General features: G+C 46.6%; 2 protein-coding genes across 5 annotated transcripts in view; one reads left to right on the top strand and one right to left on the bottom strand.

Moving 5' to 3' along the window:
• Nucleotides 1-3,091: 3,091 nt before the first annotated feature.
• Nucleotides 3,092-25,761, bottom strand: Pka-R1 (protein kinase, cAMP-dependent, regulatory subunit type 1). 4 transcript variants are annotated; one of them, XM_089587381.1, is made up of 11 exons: nucleotides 25,589-25,761; nucleotides 18,710-18,883; nucleotides 17,326-17,417; nucleotides 16,465-16,573; nucleotides 13,406-13,504; nucleotides 12,264-12,323; nucleotides 12,112-12,172; nucleotides 10,670-10,791; nucleotides 9,706-9,787; nucleotides 6,872-7,056; nucleotides 3,092-6,158 (listed from the first exon to the last, which is right to left on the bottom strand). In XM_089587381.1, the coding sequence occupies exons 1-10, from the start codon at nucleotides 25,685-25,687 to the stop codon at nucleotides 6,884-6,886; spliced, it is 1,071 nt and encodes a 356-aa protein (XP_089443507.1). In that variant the 5' UTR covers nucleotides 25,688-25,761; the 3' UTR covers nucleotides 3,092-6,158; nucleotides 6,872-6,883. The 4 variants fall into 4 exon arrangements, with proteins under 4 accessions (XP_089443507.1, XP_089443506.1, XP_089443509.1 ...); XM_089587380.1 differs by lacking the exon at nucleotides 25,589-25,761 and adding an exon at nucleotides 23,708-23,902; XM_089587383.1 differs by lacking the exon at nucleotides 25,589-25,761 and adding an exon at nucleotides 20,078-20,186.
• Nucleotides 24,120-25,793, top strand: part of LOC149347716 (leukocyte receptor cluster member 8-like) — a 28,284-nt gene continuing 26,610 nt past the window's right edge. Inside the window, exon 1 of the mRNA XM_089587378.1 lies at nucleotides 24,120-24,381. Within this exon, the coding sequence (XP_089443504.1) occupies nucleotides 24,332-24,381 (50 nt within the window). The 5' untranslated portion in view covers nucleotides 24,120-24,331. The remainder of the gene's footprint in view (nucleotides 24,382-25,793) is intronic.

Genomic DNA, 25,793 nt, shown 5'->3' with positions numbered 1-25,793 from the left:
CTAGACCGCAAAGTGAGCAGTGCATGGCTACCGAGTCCCTGCCATCTGCGTTGTCCAAATGACTGGAATGTTGTTAACACAGCACTGGGAAAGTTACATGAACTGAAGCTCTGTGCTGGAGGACCGCGCAGCGAAAAGCATGTGGACGTGCAACTCGAGTGTGGCTATATAGACATAACTGGTGTATGGAGGCACTACCGATGCCCGTTCCTCCTGGAAGACAGAACGAGGTGTTCGCACTGTTGGCAGTTAAATAACATGCTCCGCATATACAAGGCCAGGAAGGATAAGCGTTACTGCACAGGATACGCTTCAGTCCAGCCAAAAAACGGCACGTTGACTTGCTGAGGAGGTAGTGGACTGCTTGTGAGAAATCCAAGGCTCGCCTCGTAGACACGCAGAGGAAGCTCATGTCAGAGCTGCTGTCTTGCTAATACGAACTAAAAGCAGTTAAAAGCAGCTCAATAAGCAAAACTGGGCTGGAGGCCAACCTCTCTGAAGCTCGGGATGTGATAGTGGCTGGACATGTCACAAAATGAATGTATGTGGACACTTGGGTTACAGCAGTACTGGTTCCTTCGCGTCTGCACACTGTCTACATGCATGCTCCCCAAGGGGTTACACTAGTCCTTTTCCCTCGGCAGAGACCACTTTACTCTGTCTGGTAAATGTTTACAGCATAAGTTGCTGGTTTGGGTTGGACTTCCACAGTAAAAAATTGCTGCACAGAAAGACAACATGAATTGCTGACAAGAAAATTGGGTCCTGTGCCCAAATTTGAAATTGTTTTAGCTCTTCAGAGCAGATGAAGACCACACGTAAAGACATGTCAAAGCATCAACTGAAGCGTGTAACCAGCCCCTGAACAACACAGTTGCAAGTGTTCTTTCAACACATCACGATTTGCCTGCAGAAATATAAGAAATATAGGAAAGGAGTATGGTAGAAGTAGTATCGGAAAGAAAAAAAACTAACACTATGTAGGAGCCAGTACTTTTGTGCTCGCAAATTGTGTCTGGAATTGCCCATCATCCGTGTGTGTGTCCTGAACCGCAATGCTGAAATGGCTTACTTCTCTGTTGTGAAACTGTGCTTACAAAGGTCAAGAGAGAGAGAAATAACTTTTATTTGCACCCATCAAAAATGACGGGGGAGAAGGCTTTAGCCTAATCTCCCATTCATTCCCCTAACCGTCGGCTGAAATCCCTTGGGACTCGGCAGCAGTCAGGGCGAGACCGATGACTTCGCCTTGCCTTTCTGCTTCGTGGTTGAGTAATAAGGTCTCCCAGGATTCTACACTTATATTCGGGTCATCACAGGAAGGGCAGGCCCAGACCATGTGAACTAGACCTGCAGTGCTACTGCAAGTGGACAAAATTAAAATGGAAGAAGTATTGCGCACCAGGGACACGCTGAATAAAATGTTCCTGATTGCCACTAAAGTCGTGCATTGTTTATATGACCCCCCATTAATGTGGATGACTTGAATTATGGACACTTTCCTCGAAATTATGGAATTATGGACATTATGGAATTATGGACTTTCCACACACTTGTGACGCAGTTTACAAGAATGCCAACTGTTGCCGCACTCAACATCCAACTGGTGGCATTGGCTTACCATAACAAGACCTTAATTGATACTATACTCAAATCACACATGTACTGCAAGCTTTGTGCTCTCACTGCAACCATATTTGCCTTCACCTGAAGAGCATGGCAAGACACCGCATTAGTTTCTCGCAGCCTTAATACCAATCTATCTCCATAAGAAAAAGAAAAATGCAATATATAAGAGGCGTTACGAGAAGCTAGTTCATGGTCTCTGTGCTACAATTCTTGTAGCTGGTACAGCTGAAATGCTTTTGTTTTGTTTGTTTGCTTGGAGTTCGCTAGTCCACTCAAGCTGCGACTAGAGTGTTGCACATGCCTGAAGTTGGGGCTAAAATTTACTGTACAGCCACTCATCGCGTAGCGCATTTCCATTTGCAAACACTAACACCGAGTTTTACTTTCACACTAGTTAGGAGTAGTATTAATAAGAAAAAGAAGTTCCTTCCGTAACGGTTTTGAAAACTGCACACGGTGCACATACAAACCTAATCACTGTCCTACAATTTCATCTTGTTCTGGACTTGGGATTCTCCTCTTCATAATGTCATGACAGAAGTGATGCGTTCCAGCTTAAGGGGGGACACTGGTCTCGAAAAAAAAATTTTTATTAATGAAGTCACAGTTACGAAATCTTCAGGACGTATGTATTTTTGTGTGCTGATTCTAAATATGTCATTTAATTTCATGTAAAACAATTCCTTGAGCACTTATGCAATTTTTATGCTAGTATTTTGCGGAGAGTTTTGAAGAAAATTTGCTGCGGGAAACTCGCTGAAATGTATGCCACTGGGTTCTCTTGACACCAAGGAATACAATAAGGGTGAAATTGTCTTCCTGCCTATCATAGAACTTAAGTTATAGAGTTTTGAAGTTGTCGCTTGAGAAGTGAGAAGGAAAATGTGTATTCCTGTGTGTGAAGTGGCAGCTTCAGTACCCTATTACTCAAGTTCTATGAGAGCCAGGATGATAATTTTACCCTAATTGTATTCCTTGGTGTCAAGAGAACCCAATGGCATACATTTCAGCGAGTTTCCTGCAGCAAATTTTCTTGAAAACTCTCCACAAAATACTTGCATAAACATTGCATAAGTGCTCATGGAATTGTTTTACATGAAATTAAATGACATATCTAGAATCAGCACACAAAAATACATGCACCCTGAAAATTTCATAACTATGACTAAATTAATAAAATTTTCTTTTCAAGACCAATGTCCCCCCTTAAGACTGCTTTCAAAATGCGTTTTGCAGAGGCATCCTGCATTTCAGCTCTTAACTCGTTGTGAATAGCAAATGTATTGAACAAGGACTGCAAAGTTGACACCTTTGAGATTCCAGTCAATCGAAGGTTCGAGCAATCCTCTGCAGTCGCCGTGGTCATGATTTGCTATTCACAACGGTGGCCGATAGGAATACAAGAGTGAAATGTCAGTACAGGCCTCTTCATGAGCAGTGTTCTCTCCAAAGACCGCAGCCATTAGTCACAAACAATTTTTTTTATTGATACCACTTTTGTTTCTTTACTCTAACAACAAAAATGTTCTGCTTGTCTCCGAACATTTGTCCAAGAAGCTGTTCACGGGCTTTGCAACAAACAGGTCGGGTGTAGGGGGGATGGGATTTGCAACGGGGCAAAGCAAAAAGAAAAAAAGAAAGCAAGGCCTACTTCTTTACACACAAAACATAGCAAAACGTGGGAGGCCAAGCACACTGTTCAACGATAAAACACCACGCCGTTCCAGACAGAAATCTTGGTAAATGATCAGGCGCCAATAAGAGCACGTGTGCTGATCTTGCAGCCGGTGGAATGCATGGCACTTTGACGGTACGGCGGCAGCAGTAATTTGGAACCAATCTCTCGAGAAAAACAACAAAGCTTTTAGTATTAGAAATAGGGAAGACTAGGAACAAGTAGAGCAGTCTCTGAACACAAATTCAGTGCAAAAGCTATCGAATGCATGACTGGTCAGACAAAGATTCGCATTTATAGCTGCCAGTTCTTGGCTTGCAGTGTCGCACCATGGCCGTACACGCAAAGCGACGCTATTCAGCATTAGCCACGCGTTCCACGGGCTGCAAAACACTAAACACAGGCCATACGGAATCCACTCCCATTGTGGACGCACGCACAAACAGTACAAATTACAAATCCAGCCTCGGAGAACCGTCGGCTCGTTAGAAATGCGCCGCTATCGGAAACGCACGAGCGAGACGGAGATCGCGCCGTATAAATCCCTCAATATGTGCGCTGCTCAGAACGGAACAAAAACACAACGGGAGGAGCCACTCGCCAAACAGTGAAGACGTCCCTACTGCTTTCGCCACAAAACGGCCAAACGTCAAGTTTCTTTTATATCAAGACCAGCATAAGCCAGCAAAGGGGACGACACTTTGATGTCCTTGGCATACGCGTGCCGATCTTGGCTAACCTGGCAGCCCGGACCGTCGTGTACCGACAATTTTAATGCCATGACGACTCTTTTTTAAGTACCGGGGACACCTTGCATCAGCAGAGACGGTGGAAGGCATACCACTCGTGAAGTAAGTGGCAACGGTCCTTACTGCTACTTGTGGCAACAAATTCGAGGGTAATAAATGGGGCGGGGGGGAGTGTCTTTACGACAATGCACACGAGATAATGCATGGCCATGCTACCCTGAAAATACCAAGGACATCGCAACACCTAGCGAAAAGGACACGAGCCGTGCACGCTGCATTACTCAAAGGACACCGGCTAGTATCGTCCTTTATCCAATGACGGCGGCCTGCCTTCCACGGCGTAGATTCCCGAGAGTACTACACAAGTTGCATCTGCGCTATGAAAGCTTACATCTTTTCAATACAATGCCATGCGTGCTAAAAACGTTGCATCTCGAGGGTAACACGTTTGCTCTGACCGCGCTTCCCGCAAACGGGGTGACCATCACAAAAAGGTACAAAAGAAGAAAGCTCGAGAGCTAACAAAATAAAAAGAAAATCACTCCAAAAAAAAGACACTTCTTTCACACAGTGTGCGACTAAAACTCTAGACACGGTTAACTTGCACACAAAATTTCGGTGCGTCGGAACACACCACTACGCCTGGTTTGATTGAGCCTTTAGTGCAAGCAGCTAGGCACGTTAACACAGCCACGATGATGTCACCGGCGACGCCGCTCTACAAACGAGCTGCCATGCAGAGGGGCCCGACCGAAGGGGGCGACACAAACCTCCGCCGCGCGCGCCGGTACCGGAGGAAACCACCGCGCCCGACGCGTTCCTCATCGCACGATCCCTGTGCCTGACTCGAGGCCGATCCTTAACCGGCGATGCCGCTGTGTGCCGACCACAACACTACACGAGAAGGGACAACCATGACTAGAGTCACTAGAATGGAATCTAAAACACAACTGGCCTCTGCCGCCGCGGAGGAGCGACGGAAATGCGCAGAAAAAGGCTGGTGGCTGGCTGCCGCAGCTGACGACGGTGTGCGAACGGGGGCGAAGGGGGGTGCTAAATAAACTTGGCAAAACAGTCAGTCATGCTCTCTACACACGAGAGAGAGACAGAGACGGGTTCACAAAAAACAAGAACACACAAAGCTAATCATAAAATGGCGCTCGTCCATCCGCTCCTCAAAGCGGACGCACCGCTTCGAGACACTGGGGCCAAGCGAAGCTTCCGAGCCTGCTTCTGAAACATTTACAGAAACTAGTCCTATGTACAGGTAAACAAAGCAGCGATGCCGGAGTGGACAGAGAGGCGGAAGTCAGAAAAGCAACCGAAAACGAGAGGACGCGCCGCAATCGCAGAGTAACTTGTGAGACGTACTCTGCTTTAACCGCGACGGTTTTTTTTTTCCCCCCCGTGCTCAGGAAGGCCTATCCTGCACAAAATAAAAACAGAAAACGACAAAGTAAGGGGGATGGCCACAGAACCAAAGATAAGCTCCTGTGGGCTGAAGCTGTCGCAGAGACAACACGCAATCCTGCATTAACGACATTGCGAAGCAGCTCAAGACGGATGTCCCAGCGACGGGCTAAGCTATCCTCCACAACTTGTCCGCCGAACATCCGGCGATGTCCTATCGGAGCCGACATGGTAGAATCCGCTACGACAGCATATTTCGCCCGGACAAGTGCACAATACTGCTACCAGAATGAGAATCGGGTGTCGTCCTTGCTGCTTTGAGGATGCGCTGTCCCACTCCATCTGCCCTGGCCCATCAAGGTGCATCTGAGACGACGCAGAGGAGCATGCAGAAAAAAAATTCCGGGACATCGTCCCACGCTTGTCACCGCGGCACTTGACGACACATTGAGGCGAGAATTTCCCGTTTTTAAGGCAGGCCACAGAGGAAAGGAGCAGGCATAATGGGATTCTGCAGACAATTTGGGGGGGGGGGGCAGGAATGAAAGGGGGGGAGGCACGCGCTGTGTGTCTGGTGCTTATAAGCCATTTGCAAAAGTGAGAAAAAACTGGTTGGCAACTTCCGTTCTTCTGCGATGCCGCTTGCTATCGGTCTCTTCCTTTTTTTTTCCCCCCGTTTAAGAGTCTCCGCATTCCTGCAAAAGAACAGGCGAAGGGAGATGTGAGGCCTCACAAAGCAACACAAACTGGTGATATAAAACAACTATATTCTTTAACACATAGTCCAATTATCATCATCATCAGCCTGACCACGCCCACTGCAGGGCAAAGGCCTCAAACTGGTGATATAAAACAACTATATTCTTTAACACATAGTCCAATTATCATCATCATCAGCCTGACCACGCCCACTGCAGGGCAAAGGCCTCTCCCATGTCTCTCCAATTAGCCCTGTCCTTTGCCAGTTGCGGCCACCGTGTCCCCGCAAACTTCTTACTCTCATCCGCCCACCTAACTTTCTGCCATCCCCTGTTACGCTTGCCTTCTCTTGGAATCAACGTTTAGTGAAAACATTGGACGATGGTTACCATGCCTACGTAATGCAATATTCTGCAACAGCAGTTTGCGGTGGTGAATGCACCTTTCAACATGCTACACAGTGTCGCCCTCTCTGCTCAGAGGCGTGAACAGCGCAAGCGATAGTTCGCGCCACTGCCCATAGAGGGCGCCACAGAACAGTGATTCAGCACAGTTTTTTTTTTCCTCGCACTCCCCCGCATTACGCCACCGTCGACGCCGCAGAAACGGGAAATGCACCCCAAACTGCTGCAGCAGTAAAATGCAGCTCAACTTTGTGGCAACTTAGCTCCCGCACAAGTCGCGACTGGTTCAAGGTGCAGCCACTGACCGGTTCTCCCTTCTAGACTGAGAGGGAGATGAGGCTGTTGTAGTGTGTCATGTTGCGCTTGAGGATCTCGGCACAGGGACCCAGCACCCGCTCGAAGCGGGACCGGTCCAGCTTGACGCACTTCAGGGGACCGCGTGACACCACTGTGGCCGCCCGCGGCCGGTCCAGCAGCAACGCAATTTCACCTGCACGGGAAATGTCGCGAGGTAACCCATTAGCACACAAAGCACTAGGATGCACTGCGGTTGGATGATGGGGCATAGACACCAAATTTTCATGCCTGCACATTGAAAAAAGTGAGAGACTGAAACCGGGCGTCAAATCAGCACAAGTCTCATTCAGCCCTTTGCAGCTATTAATGTTGCTGCTTGTCCACTAGAAGATTAGAAGATACAACAATGCACCCCAGGTCAGAGTCTGAAAAAGTCGAGTAATGCAACAAATTTTTTCCACCAATTTCCACAATGCATGTGCTAGCTGCGCACTACTGTATGAACTTCCGTTCTCAACTTCGGAGGTCCTCAATCTTCGAGGCCACACGGAACCCCAACGGCTTTTAAATGGGCGCTGAGAAACCTCGTGTATCTTGGCCTCCACCCCTTTCTGCCCAACATGTAAACAAAAAGGAGCATGCATACAGACCCTTAAAAAATACCCGAATTCAGTCATCAATGACCTCCTGCATAATGACAATCTGTTATAACCAATTACAGTATGATCAGTTCCAAATAAAGGAGGGCACATTTTGTCGTCAAAACTGGTGCAATTTCAACGGGCAACCGTGCATGTATGATGTCACGAGTTGTATGCCCGTCAATATTCACTCTGCTTCAGTGAAGGAAAAAATTTAGTGCTTTTTTTTTTTTGGTCATTTCAGACAATTCATGACTGAATCTGTCACAGCCTGGTTTAGCCAATCAAAACGCACATGAGAGATTTTGTGACAGTGTCCACGAAGTAATATACTTTGGTTGGCACCCAGTTTTGGTTCCTCGTTTTTGCCATTTTACAATTTTTTTTCTTGATACTTTGAAAAACAATTCACGGAAAATAAAACAGGCAGGCCGAAGAAACTTAATGTGACAGTCAACTCAAAATGCCAATGCAAAATCCTCCGAAGTTGCCCTTTAACCCCCTAATGGACATTGACGAGCCAGGTTCATCACAAGCAAACAGTCATTTTTGGCATAAGACAAGTCCAGCTCGTCATCGGTTTACAGCCAGCACAGCTTGTCCAACCCAGTTTTCAGCTCAAACGACAGATGGCAGTATACATTCTGGAAGGCTTTTTTCAGGCTGAAAATTTGTTTTTTCAGCTTTTAGATAAAGTAAAAGAAAAAGAAAAAAGTGATCATTTATGTGTAAATCTCATTTCTTGGAATTGAATGTATGAAACGAACTAACTCCACCAATGGAAGCCTTACCGTGGTTCTTCTTTTGCTCTTTACAGACAAAAGCATTTTGAATTAACCCAGCAATGCCCACACATTGAAAACGCAGGAGAGAAGTTAGGAACTTATGCAGGACAGAAGTTATGATATGAAAACACAGGAAACAAGTTGTGATAAAAGTTACAAATCACAATGGTCCCTTCATTGCAAAAATGTAAGAAAACTTGCACATTGTTATAGAGAGTAACTAAATTCAGCTAATTTCGGCGATTTCTGAATGTCTCGGGGCAATAAAACTGCACACAAATAGGGTAAATCAAGAGTAAAATTCAAAACTGCTCCATCATCTGCCAATGCAGTACAGTCTAGCCCGTTTATAACGAAGCCACTTATAGCGAAATAGCGGTTATAACGAAGGGATTTCAATTTCCCATTCCCATTTTTGCATTTTTAGTACATTTTGAGTCCGGTTTTAACGAAGTAAATAAGTGCATGTCAGCGGATATAACGAAGAGATTTAATACCAACCGAAAAACAATCTGCCAATCAGCACATTTTTGCGTCCTTGAGGCGATTTTTTCCGCGAAAATAAGAGCAAAATTCGGCTGACGGCGTCCTTTCGTGGCGTCGTCTGCTCTCCTGCGGAGCGAAAGGTTGCTTCACTGCATCACATGGCACGCCGGTCTCGTGTTGCGCCGTCCTTGAACGGCGTCACGGCATAGAGCGGTAGAGCACGCCGCGCAGGGGAAAAATGTAAAAAAGAACAGAGACGATTTTTTTTTTTTTGATGACATCGCAGAGAGCGGCCGTCTTGGCCAATCGCGGTTCTCTATTTCTCCCAGGCAGTTGGCGCCACGGCTGGACTGCAGTCTGCAGGAGGTGTGGCAGCGTGCGCTTTGTTTAATGTCGGTGCCGCGGTGCGCAAGGCAGGGAGAAAGCGCGGCAGCATTGTGCATGTTGGAAGCGTGGCTCATTTTTATCGTTATCGCGGATCGTTGTATGCTGTTGTATGGATGTTGTATGCGTTGTAGGGGACGCTGGACGACTTCTTTCAGCGGCAATAAATCGGTATGCCGATGTTAGCATTTTTTTTCGTAGTCCGTATATAACGAAATAGCGGATATAGCGAAGTGATTTCCGATTCCCGCCGACTTCGTTATAACCGGGCTAGACTGTATAACTACTAGAAAAATTTTAGGCTGCTTTGCTGTTAGAGTCAGCAGGCCTCTTACATTTTTAACAGCTGGCTTTGATAAATGTTTAGAAAAAGGCCGCTTCCGCAGTTGTGTCAGCAATGCGTCTAATTTCATTCTCGTTTCTACACTCCACATCACGAGCGGTACGCACTGCAATTACAGGGCTGCAACTCTTCAGCACAAAGTGTTAACTGCAGGCCGCCACCATAGAGCAAGCCTCCATGTGCGATAAGCGTGCGTTTCGTACCAAAGTAATCCGAAGGGCCCAGCCTGCCAACTTCTTCCTGGGGCTCGTTCTCGGAACGTCTCTGCAGGACTGAGGCCGAACCCTGCAGATGAAAAACAATGCCATCCTGTACTGTAACCAATGCACAAAGAAGCAGTACGTGTTACGCACGTGTCACCAAACCCCTTGCAATGCCTGAAAGGGCCACAAGCCAGAAGAAAACACGACACAACTTCTGAGCTAAGCCACTAAAACCTGTTAACTGGTCAGATAACGACAAGAGTGCCATTAACATGATTTCACCACGCTGTCAGATCAGTTCGCTGGAAAAGAACATTTAACCCATTGACATGAAACATGAGAGGCTGAAAACATTAGTATTAGAATTTTCAACCACTGCCCTCAAAGTGGTGCTCCATTTTGCATCAAAACGCAGAAGGAATACTGACATCTCTATGACAGACTGCAAAGAGCTAGCTAATCAAATTACGATAGACTAGCACTAATGCAGTCTGTGCAGAGCTTTCATGACAGCAGATCAATCATCCCTATGTCACCATGAGGGCAAAGAAGCCCATACTTTGCAGAAGGAACAATGACATCTCTATGACAGATTGCAAAGTGCTAGCAAATCAAATTACAACAGACTAGCACTCATGCAGTCTCTGCAGAACTTCCATGACAGCAGATCAGTTATCCCCATGCCACCATGTGGGCAAAGAAGCCCATACTTTCTCAGCAACACAGAGACCTGTGACATCTGCACAGCACTACAGAACCATGCCTACGATTCTCTATGATCCATCTACAGGTGAAAACATCCCGCAATTTCCCCTCAGCCATTCACAGCAATCTCCACATCCCAGAAATTGAACAAAACCAAGCTGGGAAGCATGTTGATGCGGTTAGAAAGTCTTGCCTTACGTGCTAGAATGTCAAGGATGAGCGCGACGCTCACCCCTGCACTGGACACTGCCCCCCTCACCTCCTCGATGATGAAGAAGTCGTCGCCCGGCATGCCCTGCTCCACGATGATGTCGCCATCGTTGAACGTGACGGGCTCAAGCGCATCGGCCACCGTCAGTCTCTCCCACTTGTCCAGGCTCTCTGCCAAGCAAAGAGCATAGAGAAAGAATAAATGTTGCACTTGCGTGTGACGACATCGCAAAAGACACCTCTCCTGCGCTCTCCACATAAAAGGGCCACCAAGGACAATTCCATCCAATTTTTGTTCTCGGTGACAACCGACTGTCTCGGCGTTTGCTCAGCAGCGGAAGGCGCATTCATTGCCGAGAAAACCGGGCTTTAAAATTGAATGCTGCTGCCACCACCACTCGACTCACACTCGTGATGTCAATCCCAAAGAAGACCATTAGGAAACTAAGAAGGCCGTTAGGAAACTAATGGCAGCATAACCTAGCCTCAGAGATCTGTGTCCAGTACAAAGTGAGAACAGCCAGGGGCAAAGATACAAGTATTTAATTTTTTCTTTTGCTTTTTTAGCTTACAAAAGTTCAGTTCAGAAGACCAGCACGGCCAAGTGAAAGTCCAGCTGAGGAAATTAACAGGAGCCTTTTAAATGAAACACTTGATGCAATCAAATCGTTAGTTGGAATAAACTGCAAGTTCAAATAATGTGTGACTTGACAAGATTCCACAGTAGCCCTACCTAATGTCGGTATCACGACAGAATTCTGGAAGCCCTTCAACCAACAGTCTAGCAGCTCAACAGCTAATTAACTAGTGAAGTGCCACTACAAAGGCAACTCCAGCAGCTACTGAGTCAATGCTCCTTGAATTAGAGGGAGTAGTGTGGAACTTAGGGCATACAGTCATGTGTGGCGCTCCATCAGAACACTTTGAAACCAAGGTTATTCAACTTGTAAGACTAGGCTGTGGCGTAGATATAAAAATGTCCCAATTACAACCACGCTGAAGCCAGCACGTTTCCAACGCTGCTAGAGTTGCACGAAAACTCGGCACCTGCCTGCTGAAACGTGCACGAGTCCAAATAGAGAATGCCAAAAAAGGCAGTGTTAATTTAGGAAGCGACAAGAAACCTACTTTGCAGAAACAAGCACCACATTTTTTTAACCTTCTGAACTAAAGCTGCAGCCTGTTTTACATAGAAACAAAGTAATTTCATTACAAGCACAAAAAACATTAGAATCGATGGAGGTGCCATGAATACTTCGAGGGGGATTACTGAACCTGTCAGTGGTGTTCCGATTAACTGGTAGCAATATCACAACTCCTCCGAGTTCAAGAGAGTTGAAGAGCATCGACTCAGTTGGCGACTAAAAGTGCCCACGTGTCATGAGCATAAGCTCCAATGTGTTGACAAGGCACAACCAATATGATAAGAAAAAAAAAAACTTTTCCTTGTTGTATCAAAGCACGCAAAGCTTAAATCCGAATCCCACTCACCCAAAATGGAGACTTTGCTAAGAAATTCTTCGTACATCTTGCGCTTGCGGATGGTGCTTCCCTGCGCGGCACAAGGTCATTCATCACGACTTCACACATGACGACCCAAATGGTAAGACACTTGTAGCACTATTTTTCACCAAACTACTCACCATCAAGATTCTTCTGTACGTATCCCGATCGATGGCCCAAAGCTTGACGTCCGTTTTGGCCTGCAGCAATGACATAACACAAAGTTCTAAGCGGTCATGCAGATGCAGCACATTCGCACAGAAAAAATTTCTATCAGTCACCTAATGAACATTTTCTCGACAGTAAAACAAACAACCCGTTAACCGGAGTACTGAAAATATCCCATCACCTACTCCCCATACCATGCACAAAAAGGTAGAAACAAGAATAAAATGTGCACACGCTAATGAACTCTTTAACTGAGCTCCCTAGAAGTTAGTGCTCAATAATGGCCCGTTTATTTTGCAAGTGGAGAATTATACGTGATCCATTTGGCAAAAGAGCATAAAGAGCCGTGCCATTCAGGGTTCTCAGATAATTTTTCAGCGCCAAATTCCGTGCCTTCTCGAGGATTTCAAACGTAGCACAAGACAACTCGAAGGACAGCTTAACGAGAACTCGTTCAAAGAGAGGTCATGAGAAATGAGTCCATTCATGGCATGAACATATTTAATATGACAGCACCTGGAACTGATTCCTTCCCTTTCTTTGTAGTCTCCTACACACACCTATATATACACTTCCTGCTTCAACGTGCGTTTTTTGCGTTTTTTTTTTGTCTGCGCTTTTTTTTCTTTTTGCACAACCACTCTACTCATGTGCGCTGTCTACCTTTGCCCTCCATCACTCTTCAATGATTTTCAAAAAATCCGTTGAAAACAAACATTCAACAAACTGCCAGCTTGTAATGCTCATGCGCAGTTCGTGCTGGTAACAGGAGCGAATGACAGATGGCGACACCTGCAAGCACAGTGGCAGCCCCGTGCATTTGTTTCCAACCAGCTTTCTGGCTACGAAACGAATCTTTGCATGCTCCTCAGATGGCGCCACATCTTCTAAAAATCGTCACCAAGGTGGATTTTGAAACCACCACGATTCAAAAGGAGAAAACGCAATTCCTTTTCGGCTTCTGAATGAGCACGAGGATTATTCTCTCTTTTCATAACTTCAAGGAGTTTTCAGGGCCTCTGAAAAGCACTTTTATCCCGCATACCGGGTATTCAAGGCCTTCAAGACGCCATACAGACCCTGCCTACTGTTCCAATGAAACTGTGCAACATACCTTGACTGTGGCTGCCCGAGGTGTTCCGTAGATGAGGGCCAGCTCTCCAAAGCTGCCGTTCTCCGCGATCGTGGTGACGTGCTGTCCGTTAACGTACACCTGGAGTGAAAGATACGAGGGTGAGGACCAAATGAGTCGATCACGCTCCAGCCTTGATATACGTCCATCAATTAAAAAATAATTTCTGTTCAGGTGCGACAAGTTTCTAGCTCACATAATTAAAGAATTGAAACCATAGCAATGCAGGGATGCTACATAGAGTGCACTCTGTATGATCGAGCTAACTTGCAGGTGTACATCAGATGCTCGTAACAAAGCACTCCCACGTCAAATCACGAATGAAATTACTTTTTCTTTTTTTTTTTTTAAGTTGTAGCAAACACCTTGGAAAATACCCCATGAAAGTGGGAGCTGTGATGTCTTAACTATTGCACAAACAGTTTCAGAAACTGCGATGATTTTCTGAAAGCCAACTGCTGCAATCTAATTGAGTAGTTAGCTGGCAACTAACAGAGATAAAACTGCATGTACTAAGCACTTTCGAATGACCACAACAGCTTGGAGATTTTTTTTGCCTCTGAAAGCCAGTGCAAGTTGCCCACTGTCAATTCCATCAAACTACAGGCTCAATATAGCTGAAATTTGAAATTAAAAATTTCGCCAAAATCTCATGCAGGAGAACAGTTTAGTTGATGAAAAAATGGCAACTTGGAGAGACATTTTCTGCAGTTTTAGCACCATTTCGAAACTGCTTGCGCCAATTGCGGAAGCTGCAAAAATCCCGGGCACCAATAGCCTGTTGGGTTAGCTTCCCCACACAGCACCGCTAGCACGAAGCGGCAGCAGGTCAAACATCAGCCGGGGTGGCTTCCCCGAATCACACAGCGGTATTGCGTGAAAGATGCCTTTACGAAAGCTAAGGCAGTTCTTGCCACCTCCAGGAAACTCGACGTGGACATGGGATGGCTACTGCAAGGACGCTGGTTCTGGGCCACCATCGATGGGTGCAAGAGGCGCAGACTGGTGGCCACCGCCTGGCCAACAACTGTTCACGCCGCTATATTAAGGCGGAAGCCTTTAATGCCTCATCGTTGTAAGCAGAAGTTGTGGACAGAACACACTTTTCAATTGGTCGAAACGGTCGTGACGTCACAGTGCGCGATTTCAAACAGGGCCAATTGTACTTTGGCTACTAACCATGCAACCAATTGAAGGGATCATATAGTGATGCTCCAAGTTAGTGGGACTTACTTCACCAATTAACCTAATTAACCTTTCTAGTAAGACCAGATAAATAAATAAAACCCAGTAGGAAATTGGCCGAGCTCGGGAATCGAACCCCGGTCTTCGGAGTGCGAGACGAGCATGCTAACCACTCCGCCATGCCAGCTCGATGGTTTGAAATGAACAAAGGCGCGTCTAGTGAATACGGTGTCTTCCTTCACTCTCATCTTCCTCCCTTCCCGTTACAGCCAGGTTTAGGTGTCCACCGAGATATGAGGGACAGATACATTTCCTTTCCTCACAAACCAATTTACCGACGAGCAAGGCGTAGAACCTTTCCTCAAAAAGCGTTACATTCAAAGGGCAACGCATCGAACGGGTGGTGGCGTTCCTTGGACTCCGTGGCAGCGCTACAACACGCTGTCACGTTCCACTCCTAAAGGCGAAGCTTAAGCATCATTAATTGGCAGTTAATTAATGCACCAACAGAATGTGAGGTGAACAATCGCGAAGCAGAATGCAGAACTCAGGCTTTCGCCTTTCACCACTTTAGCCGCTAAAGTTCCTCGTAATTTTTTTCCGTGGCGCTGTTGGCAAGTGGAAGATGAAGCGTGAACCATTGCGTGAATACTTCCGTACCATTACCAATCACTTGTGTAGTGAGGAAAAGCCTGCCACCTGCCATCCGAGCGGGCGCATTTGGCACTCGGCAATTCGATATGTCCGCTTTATGGCAAATCGCGTTCGATATATGAAGTAAGAATTGTATGTGTTTGTTAAAAATATTTGTATTTAGGATTGTATTTAGGAACTGTTTGATACTTCCTCAACTCCAATAATTTACCACTAGTTCCAACCAATAATTCGTAGCATTCGTGCTCTTTATAACAAGGTTTGACTGTACTACTCAACAAGTCCTTCCACCTCTTTACTCAACTCATTCGCAAGGTTTCATTGCAGAGAAAGAAAGGTTGAAGCGACGTTTACACAACATGACATCGAGGTCTCCTGCATCAGCTGCATGTGTAAGGAAGATGTAGAAGAGAGAATGAAGTGAGGAGACAATGTCTTCGGAGGTTTAGTTGAAAGTTAGCTAAACTGCAACACAGCAGTTGGACGGGTCATGCTGCTTGTTTAATGGATGTAAGGATAACAAATCACACTAAATTTTTTTTTTTTTTTAAGGGGGGAAGCTGGTCTTCGAGAAAAAATTCTTGTTAATGAAGTCACAGTAATGGAGTCTTCAAGAAACGTATTTCTGCGTGCAGATTCCAAATATGTAATTTAATTTTATGTAAAGCAAGACCTTGTGCACTTATGCAATATGTTGGGTAACTTTTTGCCGAGAGCTTTCAATAAATTTTGCTGCAGGAAACTGGCTAGGACGCATGCCATTGGCTTGTCTTGACATCAAGCTATGCAATAAGGGCAAAATTATTATCCTGCCTGTCATAGAAGTTGAGTTACAGGGTTTTGAATTTGCCACTTCACAAACCGGAGGAAACTGATGATTTCAGAATCCTATAACTCATCTTCTATAACAGGCAGGATGATAATTTTACCCTTGTTGCATAGCTTGATGTCAAGAGAGGCCAATGGCATGCGTTCTAGCAAATTCCCTGCTGTAGAATTTATTTCACTCGCTCTGCAAAAGTTACCCAACATATTGCATAAGTGCACAAGGACTTGCTGTACGTAAAATTAAATTACATACTTGGAATCAGCACGCAAAAATGCATGTTCCCTGAAGATTTCATAGTTGTGACTTCATTAACAAAAATTTATTTCTAAGACCCTCTTCCCCCCTTAAAGGGAGGTAAAGCTTTCCCACTCACATCCACTTCCCCCTGGTCGAGGACGTAGAAGTTGTCGCCCTCGTCCCCCTGCTGGATGATCACCTCGCCAGCTTTGTGAACCACGGGGAACATGGCATCGAAGATGTCGCTGCAAGAAGGCACACATGTCAAAAAAAGGGGGTGGGTTATGGCTTAGAGGACACTAAACATAATACCACCCTGGCTTTCAACACATAGCCCGGGCAGTAGAGCTGCAGAAAAGCAGTCTATCTCCATTCGCAGACAAACACAAATCTCGTGCGCTACTTTCAGCAGTACAGTGCAAGACTAATGATACAAATCTCACAGAAGATATCTGTTTCACCCAAAATTTGCATTATCAGAAAAATAAACACAATCCGTATGCTGACACATGGGAGATGCATTCGAGCAACTGGTTCACGGCTGAAGAGATTTACCGGGAGGCCATACCAAGCAACTGGCTATTGTAACACGGGAGATATGCAGCTATTTGTCACCGCTCGGAGAGGCAATTGTGGCACTAATGATGTGAGCGCATGAAGGAAGTGAAAAGTCAGCCCATCCACCAATTTTTTTTTAAGAACACAAAACTTCCTTGTCATTACTAGTTCGGCCGCCGCGGTGGCTCAGTGGTTATGGTGCTCGGCTGCTGACCCAAAAGACGCGGGTTCGATCCCGGCCGCGGCGGCAGAATTTCTTTGGAGGAGAAATTCTGGAGGCCCGTGTACTGTGCGATGTCAGTGCACGTTAAAGAACCCCAGGTGGTCGAAATTTCCGGAGCCCTCCACTACGGCGTCTCTCATAGCCTCAGTCGCTTTGGGACGTTAAACCCCATAAACCAAACCAAACCATTACTAGTTCAAGTAGCACCCAGCTCACCTCCGCTCGTTGTCGTCCAAGTGTGAAAACAGGACATTCTTCTCGATGGCCTTCGACAGTGCTGCCATGGTCTTGTAATCCTTGGGCACCATCTGTCAGGTGTCGCAATCACATCAGCACAAATCTCCCCACCGTACAGTGACACCACTTTTTTACATAATCAGCACAACTGTGCCACGCTAAAAGCCGGCCTGCAGTGCACAGCAATGGCATTGATTATGAGCTTTTTTAAACAAGGTCGCCACAGTCACAGCCTCTCTTTCAATGCTTTCAATGTACTACACACAGTACACAACATGTTAAAGCAGTAACCGGATGTTAAACTCTGTTCCCTATGATGCTATTGGAAGTTAGGAGTTGAGCATACTGCTAGCGTTACCTTCAAACACCCCTGAGCAAAGCAATAGATTCTAGTGGAGATTAGGGCTGCACTACTGCCTACCAAATTAACGAAGAGCCGTTGAAAACATCACCACATACAAAGCATGGCACTCCTGCGTGCCGCCGTAGTAGGCCAAGGACATGTTCTACAATAACTGACTTTTGCACTGTTTCCAACATTAAAGTTCCCTCTCATTCTAACGTCTCCTTTGTTTTTGTTTTTGGCAAACGAACTGAATGCCAGACAATCAAGTCAACATCCATTAAATGTAGCTACAATGAAATGCTGTACAATGTAGAGCAGTATTTAATTGTTTGAAGCTACAAGCAAGCCTTGGATATCTAATCTAATCACTTCTAGGCGCTTAGACTGTTGAGTACGCAACGAAATTCAAGCACAAAGATATCCTTCCTTCAGCACTCTGGAAAACGCTATCAGGAATCAACCACTACGATTTCAAGCAAAAAACCCTTCACACCAGAATCAGGCATGGAACAGTACAGCTGCTGCAGTCAACAGTATCTTCCTTCTTGTGTAAGGTGTACTACAAGGTGGGTGGCAAGCATACACCCACAAGCAAAAACATGAACAGTGATGCTATCAATGTTATCAGCTAACCACACTAAGTCAGCAAGAAATGAATAGCAGAATGACCACGAGGCTGGATGCTACCTACATATGCTGGTGGCCGGTATCCCCCAGATCCATCACCCTTAAAACTTTGTTTCTCAGGTGGCTGAAGAAAGGATGCTATATGATGGAATGCACAACTGACAGTCAGACTAGCCTCCTGTATCATCATTCTTCAGAGTGAACTAAGTCTTAACTGAACGTGATAAGTCCAGCAAGGCCACTGATGGCTCACCGACGTCACTAGCGGTCTCCAAGCTGCATCTACAACCAACTTTCTCGGCCCAGTCAAGATAGCCCCAATGCACAATTATTAGAAAATGCACTCTGGCTGCTCAAGACGGAAGCGGTGGCAACAATGATGGCACCGACCTTTTTGACGTAAGACGTGGCATCCTCCTCAGAGTAGGTTTCCGCACTGACCGCTCCGCGCCGGCTCCGCTGGGGAGGCACGGGCAACGGCGAAAGCTCATCCTCTTTTTCTTCGCATGGTGGTGTGGTCGCCATGGGCGAGAGCTGCTGCTGCTTGGCTCTTGTGGCCGCCTCCTGCGTTCACGACACAGCACTTACACCTATGATACACTTATGACACACTTATGACACACAAGATACAGCACAAACCCAATGTTTCCAAAAACCAAACCTACTGCCAAGCTGTGCAAGAGCGATCCTCCAGAATGAGCAAAGGTGCAAGCTCTTGCAGAAATGCAACTTTAGTTCAGATACAACTACAGCTGGATAAAAATTCCTCTCAGAGGACGTCGCCCCCAACTAATGGCGCTGACCTACTATCATAACATTGTGGTCAACTGCCTTTGTACCCGCTAGCATGGTATCGCATGCATCTTACCTCTTGTCACAATTCCACAGTCAACCGCCTTGCAAATGCAAGGCAGTTGACTATGGAATTGTGACAAGACGTCGACACTACTGGTTGCTTGGCCTCACTTGAGGGGAATTTGCAATTTTGCTCTTGAGTTGTATTAAACTACGGATGAGGAGATAAATGGAAAAACGATACACAAGCTACAGATGTGAGCACACCAGTTGCACAGATAGATTGTGATAGTAGTATCCGGTAGCTCCCAGTAAAGTATTCCTCCACCCGAAGTATCCGAGCAACAGCACAAGATCGTGGTGGTGGCTGGCTGGTGTCGGGCGAGAAATCCTCTCAAAGATAGGCCCCCTCCGCACAGTCTTGGCTGCGTAATGGCGCTGAACGATTGTATTCCACAGGGGTATCCCAAGTGATGCACAATTTGGCACACAGCGAGGGAGGCTGGTACCCACACAAGGTACACGAGGCACACCCACAAACAAAAAGCCCAGATGCCAGGTACTCACTGCCGAAATTCAATGTTCAGCTTGCCAAGCAGTGACACACTTGAAGGGTGGGCACCGGGCCAGGGAACCTTCCGTACACAGCTAACAGCGAGCACAAGTGGTGCTTTGTGTCACGCCACACCACACTCCAACGGTATTTGCAATTGCAACACAGAAGCAGAGCCCCGAGGTCATGCACGAAGGCCTGTTACCACTTCTCAGCTCTTCTTCAACGGCACATGCACGGCCACAGCAGCGACGTTCACACGAGAAATCCACAACAGAGGGTGCACGAGCACCATGCAAAAGCGTACAAGGCGTCCCCCAACCTCGCTGTGCACTCCGAGCCACCACCACCTGGGGACCCCAGAAATGGACGCGTTATGCGGTCTTTGCGGGCAAAAATGGAGGACGCACCTCTCCGCAGAGTCGGGCTGCCACCACCCCCGCCACGGGCGACCTCAAATAAGAAAGCGCCAGGCATCTCTCTCTCTTGGCAGCGTCCCACAAATGCCACTGCTACCCCCCCCCCCCCCCCCCCTCGAACCCTGCCTTCCCGACGAGCCCGACACTGCACACGTTACCAGCTCCCGTGTATTTTTGAGGGGGGCGACCCTCCACTCTGTGACATACGTCCGACAAGAGGACGAGAGAGAAAGAAGGGGAGAGAGCAGACAGGAGGAGGAGGAGGACAGAGTCGTGCAACCCGATAAACGGCCGCCTGTTCCTCGCGATGGCACCGAGCCGGCGCACCAAGAGGCAACTGTGTTGGCGGCATGGCGGTAAGGTACCAATGGTTTGCACCCTGTCCTTTTCTCTCTTTTTGTTTTTTTCATCTTCAATTCTCACCACGCGTTTCGCTGAACCAGAACTGTGCCTGACAATCCTGTGCCGTAGGCCAAGTGATCTAACAGGAAGCCATGTAAGTCTGAGGTATCCTGTTCTCTTTTCTTTCAGCCACTCCTGAACCTGTGGCGTTCCGCTCACTGCAGAATGTATACAGGATCCCTCTTAGGCAAGCGAAAAAAAAAAGCTACATTGAGCAAGTGAAGTACTTTAACTCAATCAAACTATGAAAGATGCAAGCTTGCAGTTATCGTACTGTTATGAGCTTAGAGGTTCTACATGCAATGCAACGTTTTATCACCTATTAAGTGCACACTATCAGAGAAAACCTATTTTACTTGGTAAAAAGGGGGATAGCGAGTGCATGATAAGCATTATGACATGTAAGAACAAAACAAGACTCGAGATAACGAATGCACATGCTATGCCAGACTTTCTGGAGGTCTTCCATTATTATTTATTAGAAAACATAAATGCATAATGCACATCAGAGATCATGATTATTATGTGTTTCTTCCACTGTTTTACACACACACACACACACACACACACACACACACACACACACACAAAAGGAGCAGTTGCGTTTGTATGTATGTATGTATGTATGTATGTGCGTATAATATTGTTATAATATATATATATATATATATATATATATATATATATATATATATATATAATGTACAGCATTATGACAAACACAACTGTTCCCTTTCAAGGTTTATTTTGCCAACAGTTATGGGAATGGTATTCCCTTTGTCAAGGCAGGCTTACAATGAATCGGTTTTGTCAATATAAGGACACAGAACAAGCGAGGAGGTATAATCAACCTGGCCCATTGGAACCCCTAGTGAATACTAATTGTACATATATTATGTTCCCTCTGAAAGTGCATGCTCTTGTTCCACATCAAAAAAAGATATTCATGGGTACTACTGGCAGATACGAATGATTAAAGGAAAGGTAAATGCCACTGTCAATTGTTTTCCACTGCTGTCTCTTCTTCGTTGGCATTTGTTAGTGAAAACCGTCTCAGCATAGTCAATGCTCTCTGTTTTTTAACAATTCATGTCACAAATGCTGATCAGAAATGTAGCAAGTATTGCTCTGGATTATAACTGAGCAAGGATTGTGAAGCATGACGCACCAATTCAGAATTAACCATGCAGCAACTTTGTTGCAGAACTGTCAGCGTCACTTTAAAGGAACACTGAGGGCAAAGGCCATTGAATTTTGGTTTTAGTAAAAATTGGTTCTATGGCTCTTTGCGGGTGTGTTGATGTTTGTGGAGCAGCAAAAGGCAGATTTGCTGTGTTTCCCTTTGCACGAAAAGATGTTTATTATTTTCACACGACAATATTATCTGTACAAATCTGTTTGGCACACCAAAACGAGGTTGTCCTACTTCTAGATACAGTAAAAACACAAATGTGTAGTGTAGAAGCTAACAGATGTTAACAGATGTACCTAATAAGAGCGCATATCCTGCCTGAACATAAAGCACCCCCTGATGCTCAGCAACTGCTCATGCCTGTAAAAATGTCTCTGCACACAATTTCTTCCCTACAAATTTGGAGCAAACAGGCAGAGTACAGCCACTATTACAGACAACTTCTGGGATTTTTTGCATAATACACGTAACGCAAGAGTAACTGCATCCAGTCATCATATAAGCACCTATAAATGTTTCTAGCCATCACCACAGTGATCCAGTACAATGTCACAAAGATATCCAAGAATGCTTCACACAGTGTTGCCTTGACAAAGCAACTGCCAGCACTGTAACACACATCTAGTACAAATTCATTTACAATTATACTATTAGTAATTATGCCTTACCACAGGCACACAACTTTACTTGAAGCAGCCTCGTGAGAGGGCACACAAAACCACTTTTACCATCAATTTAATTAGTTTTTGCTGTCAATTATACGCCTGTGAGGTTAAAAGAATAATGCTGCGAGAAAGTAGGCACAGATTTCTTCGCAATTTCTTCACTTAAAAAGAACACCCGACCTTCTTTCGACATATGCGCCTCGGAATAGGCACTTCTGAACGAATTTCGCGATCGCGGCTCAGGATTCGAAAGATTTCGGCCGCCACGTAGCAGACTGCTTTATTTTTTCACTTTTCTCATTCTGTGCATTGAACGCGAAGCCACGATTCCGACTTCGTTCAGCGCAGAGACCATAGGAGAAACCGAAACCACTAGTTTCGTTTCTTTCCGTGGTACTACACCCGCCGTCCTAATGCGCCAGATTGCGCTAAGCTTCGCGTTTACGCAAACTTTGACGCTTTTTGTTTGTTTGTTTACCAGCTGGCGTTTCGAATTATGTCGGGTTTTACGGTACATAACCGACTCTGGCTATCACGCGCCATACATGGAGCTAAGTAAGAGCCTTGCATTTTTCTCACGCCTAGACGTGCTTTAATTATTTACAGCATTCAAAAGTTCGCTGATAATTCCCATACTCAGCCCCTTCTAGTCTGCGCGCCCTGCTCGGTCTCGCGGCGGCGTTTTACCGTCGTTGGGAGACGCCTTGTTCTGGGCGAAAATTTTTCGCCCATCCTATTTTTACGACTACCACCTCCGTCGGTCGACCACGGAGAAGCGTGGTGGCGTGCGGTAAACATATTTTAGAGCGACAACAACCTCGCCCTCGACCAGCGGCGCTGAACGAACGCGGGAACCCTCCTACTATTTATACGTCTCCTCTCGGCACTCGGAATTCCTCGCGCTCCGGAACCGCGACAGACCCATGTCTTCACCGGCGTAGCGCAGTAGTACGGCACACGCGAGGGACTAGCCTACACCTCCGAGGGCTTAAACCGGCCGCAGAAATCGCAGCCAACAACAGCACTCATTTCGCCCGATGAGTATTTTTGCCTCTTGTTCCGATCGCGCGCTACCGCGGAACAAGCGAAGGCAAGAGGGGATTTGAAAGGCCTAGAAAGCGTCTCGCAGCTAACAGCACCGCTGGGGCAGACGTTTGCCAGCCCCGACCACAGCCTAGCAAGCTGGCAAAAACGGACCGACCTCGTCGGGCCCCCAAAGCTTCCCGAAGCTCGTCGACGTAAGAAAAACACCGGCACTCGGCCGAGATTTCGGGGCCCGTCCGATCGCGCAGTTGTCGCGTTGCTTTCGAATCGAGTCGAAAGGGGGTAGGGGGGGAATGCACGGTCCTTTTTTTTTTTTACCTTTTCCAGGCGTGCGAAGTAGTCCCGCAGGAAAGAAATCGGGTTGTCTGGCCTGCTCACGCATAGCTGAACGATGCAATCCTTCAGGAGCTTCTGAATGTTGTGCCTCTGCACGTAAAGCTCGCATTCGCGCAAGCTCTGCTCTTCCTCTTGAGTGGACGCCATCTTGGACTTGCGTGCGCCCCCTCGTTCCGTCGTCGTCTGCCAGTGTTTTCGCGTGTTCCTCCGCGCTAGTATTTTGGGCCGACCGTCATGTACCTTTGTCTACCCAAGTAATTTAATTACCTGAAGCAGCACAAAACATTGTTACTCTCTACTTAAAATAAAACAGTAGTATTCAAATTTTAATAAAAGTACTGCAGGCTTCGCGACGTGAATCTATTTTTTGTTGCGGATGCACGAACGTGAATGCGCAAACAGAAAACTACGCATGCGTGGAAAGCCGTCTCGCGACCTGCGATCTCATTGACGTGCTTCGTTCGTTCTACTTGTTCGGAGATTAATTTGCGCTTTACTAGCGGCGTTTCTTTTCGCGTTTAATCCAGCGTTTGGTGTTTCTTCTCGTTTGTCGTATTTAATGTTTTCTCAGGCTAGGTCTTCCGGAAAAGCGTTGTCGTGTTCCTGATGGCCGCGGTACAAGCGTTCGAGCAAGGACCGACCCCTACTCCTTGGGAGTAAGTGCGTTCGAAACAAATTGTTCGTGTTCACCGAGCTGTTACCGAAATTCACTGTTGCCGTCTTGTATTTCGAACGACTTTCTCGCGACTGACGTATTACCCTGAACGCTGACCGTTTTTCGTGACTCACTGGAGCCAACCCTAAGCCTAAGGGCGAAAAAATGTGGCATCGCCGGTTACTCTGGGAAGGAATTTTTTGTTGTTGATGCTGCTAATTCTCCCTCCGTGCTGGTTAAAAGTCACGGCAAAGTTTAATCAAGTTCCATAATTTTCACGTAGTGTATCCCAACTCGCGGAATGATTCCGGCAAAGCCAATCCCGCGCGTTCTACCGCCGTCTCCGGCAGTTCAACGCCACCGCACACACACGACGATACGAAAGCGAAAAACAAAACAAAAGAACAGTTCTCACGCCGAGCTTGCTGCGCTTTTAACCGCATTGTGCCAGACCTTTTAAGCGCAACTGCGTCGCCTCGCTCCTGCCAGATTTCTTCCGCAGCAGCTCTTACCTGGGCCCGTGTAGTACGCAGGTAGGGAGCCTGCGCGAAGTCACTCAGTCAACTCTGCTGAGCGTTCGACTTGACGGGGAGCCAAAGCTTGTCTCTCCGCCTTGACGGGGCTTTCTGCGTCGTTGTCATTAAGCGCTGCCAACTCGTTAGGGCCGAGCCGCATTTGGCTGGCCTAGGGGACCTCAAAACAGTTGACACGCTCTTTCGTCGAAGGCGCTTCTAGCATAGCAGTTCGGCATTGTCTGCATGACTTAGCGCTAGTCCCTAGCTCCACTCATAACAGCCTCGCTCGAGGAACTCGGCTGCCCCGATTCGCACCTGTATCGTTAGCCGCTGGTTTGTTTTTCGGCGGCCAAAGTGTCCGCGTTTGTTACCCTCGACTGACAGGAACTGGCAGCTGCCTTTTCGACCTCACTAGCTGCTGCTGACAGGTATAAAGGCGTGAATCAAGCAACGGACTCGTTATGTTGCTTAACTTGGGCTTATCGAGGCTTCTAAGTTGTCACGCCTGACACAGTTGCGCTGTCAATGGTCTGTTACGAGCAGACTGCTGTGCTGAACTGACGAAATGACTGTCGGACTTCGCCACGCAAAGATTACTTCTGGCACGTTGGTCATTTGGAGTACTAGTGGCATTAAAACGAGTATTTGTGTGGTGTTCATAAGGAGCTTCTCAAAAGCTGAGTGGCTCAGTACCTTTGATGCTGAGAAGCTCGGTGTTGGCGGAGTGATTTTGAGGTGCAGGTCGGGCCGCCTCGACTGCTTGGCGGTCTCGGGGTTCGGTGAGTCCGACATGGTGCAGTGTACCGTTTTCTCACATTGCAAACAGGGAACTGATGCGTTCTCTCAAGACGCTCTTTTGTCTGACGTTCTCTGTGCCTGATAGCATTCTTGGCCCTCT

This window comes from Amblyomma mixtum, chromosome 4, assembly GCF_055824585.1.
Source record: "Amblyomma mixtum isolate Tamu chromosome 4, ASM5582458v1, whole genome shotgun sequence".
In the NCBI taxonomy this organism is placed as follows: Eukaryota; Metazoa; Arthropoda; class Arachnida; order Ixodida; family Ixodidae; genus Amblyomma; species Amblyomma mixtum.
This window is presented reverse-complemented; position numbering and strand designations above follow the sequence as displayed.

Excerpts from the sequence above, each read along its gene's own strand:
- Pka-R1 (XM_089587380.1), bottom strand. The coding sequence starts at position 23,872 with ATGGCGTCCACTCAAGAGGAAGAGCAGAGCTTGCGCGAATGCGAGCTT. Across the intron at positions 16,574-17,325 it reads TTGGACGACAACGAGCGGAG|CGACATCTTCGATGCCATGT; the intron begins GTGAGCTGGGTG and ends GCCTTCTTGCAG. Across the intron at positions 9,788-10,669 it reads ACTTCTTCATCATCGAGGAG|GGTTCGGCCTCAGTCCTGCA; the intron begins GTGAGGGGGGCA and ends TTTCATCTGCAG.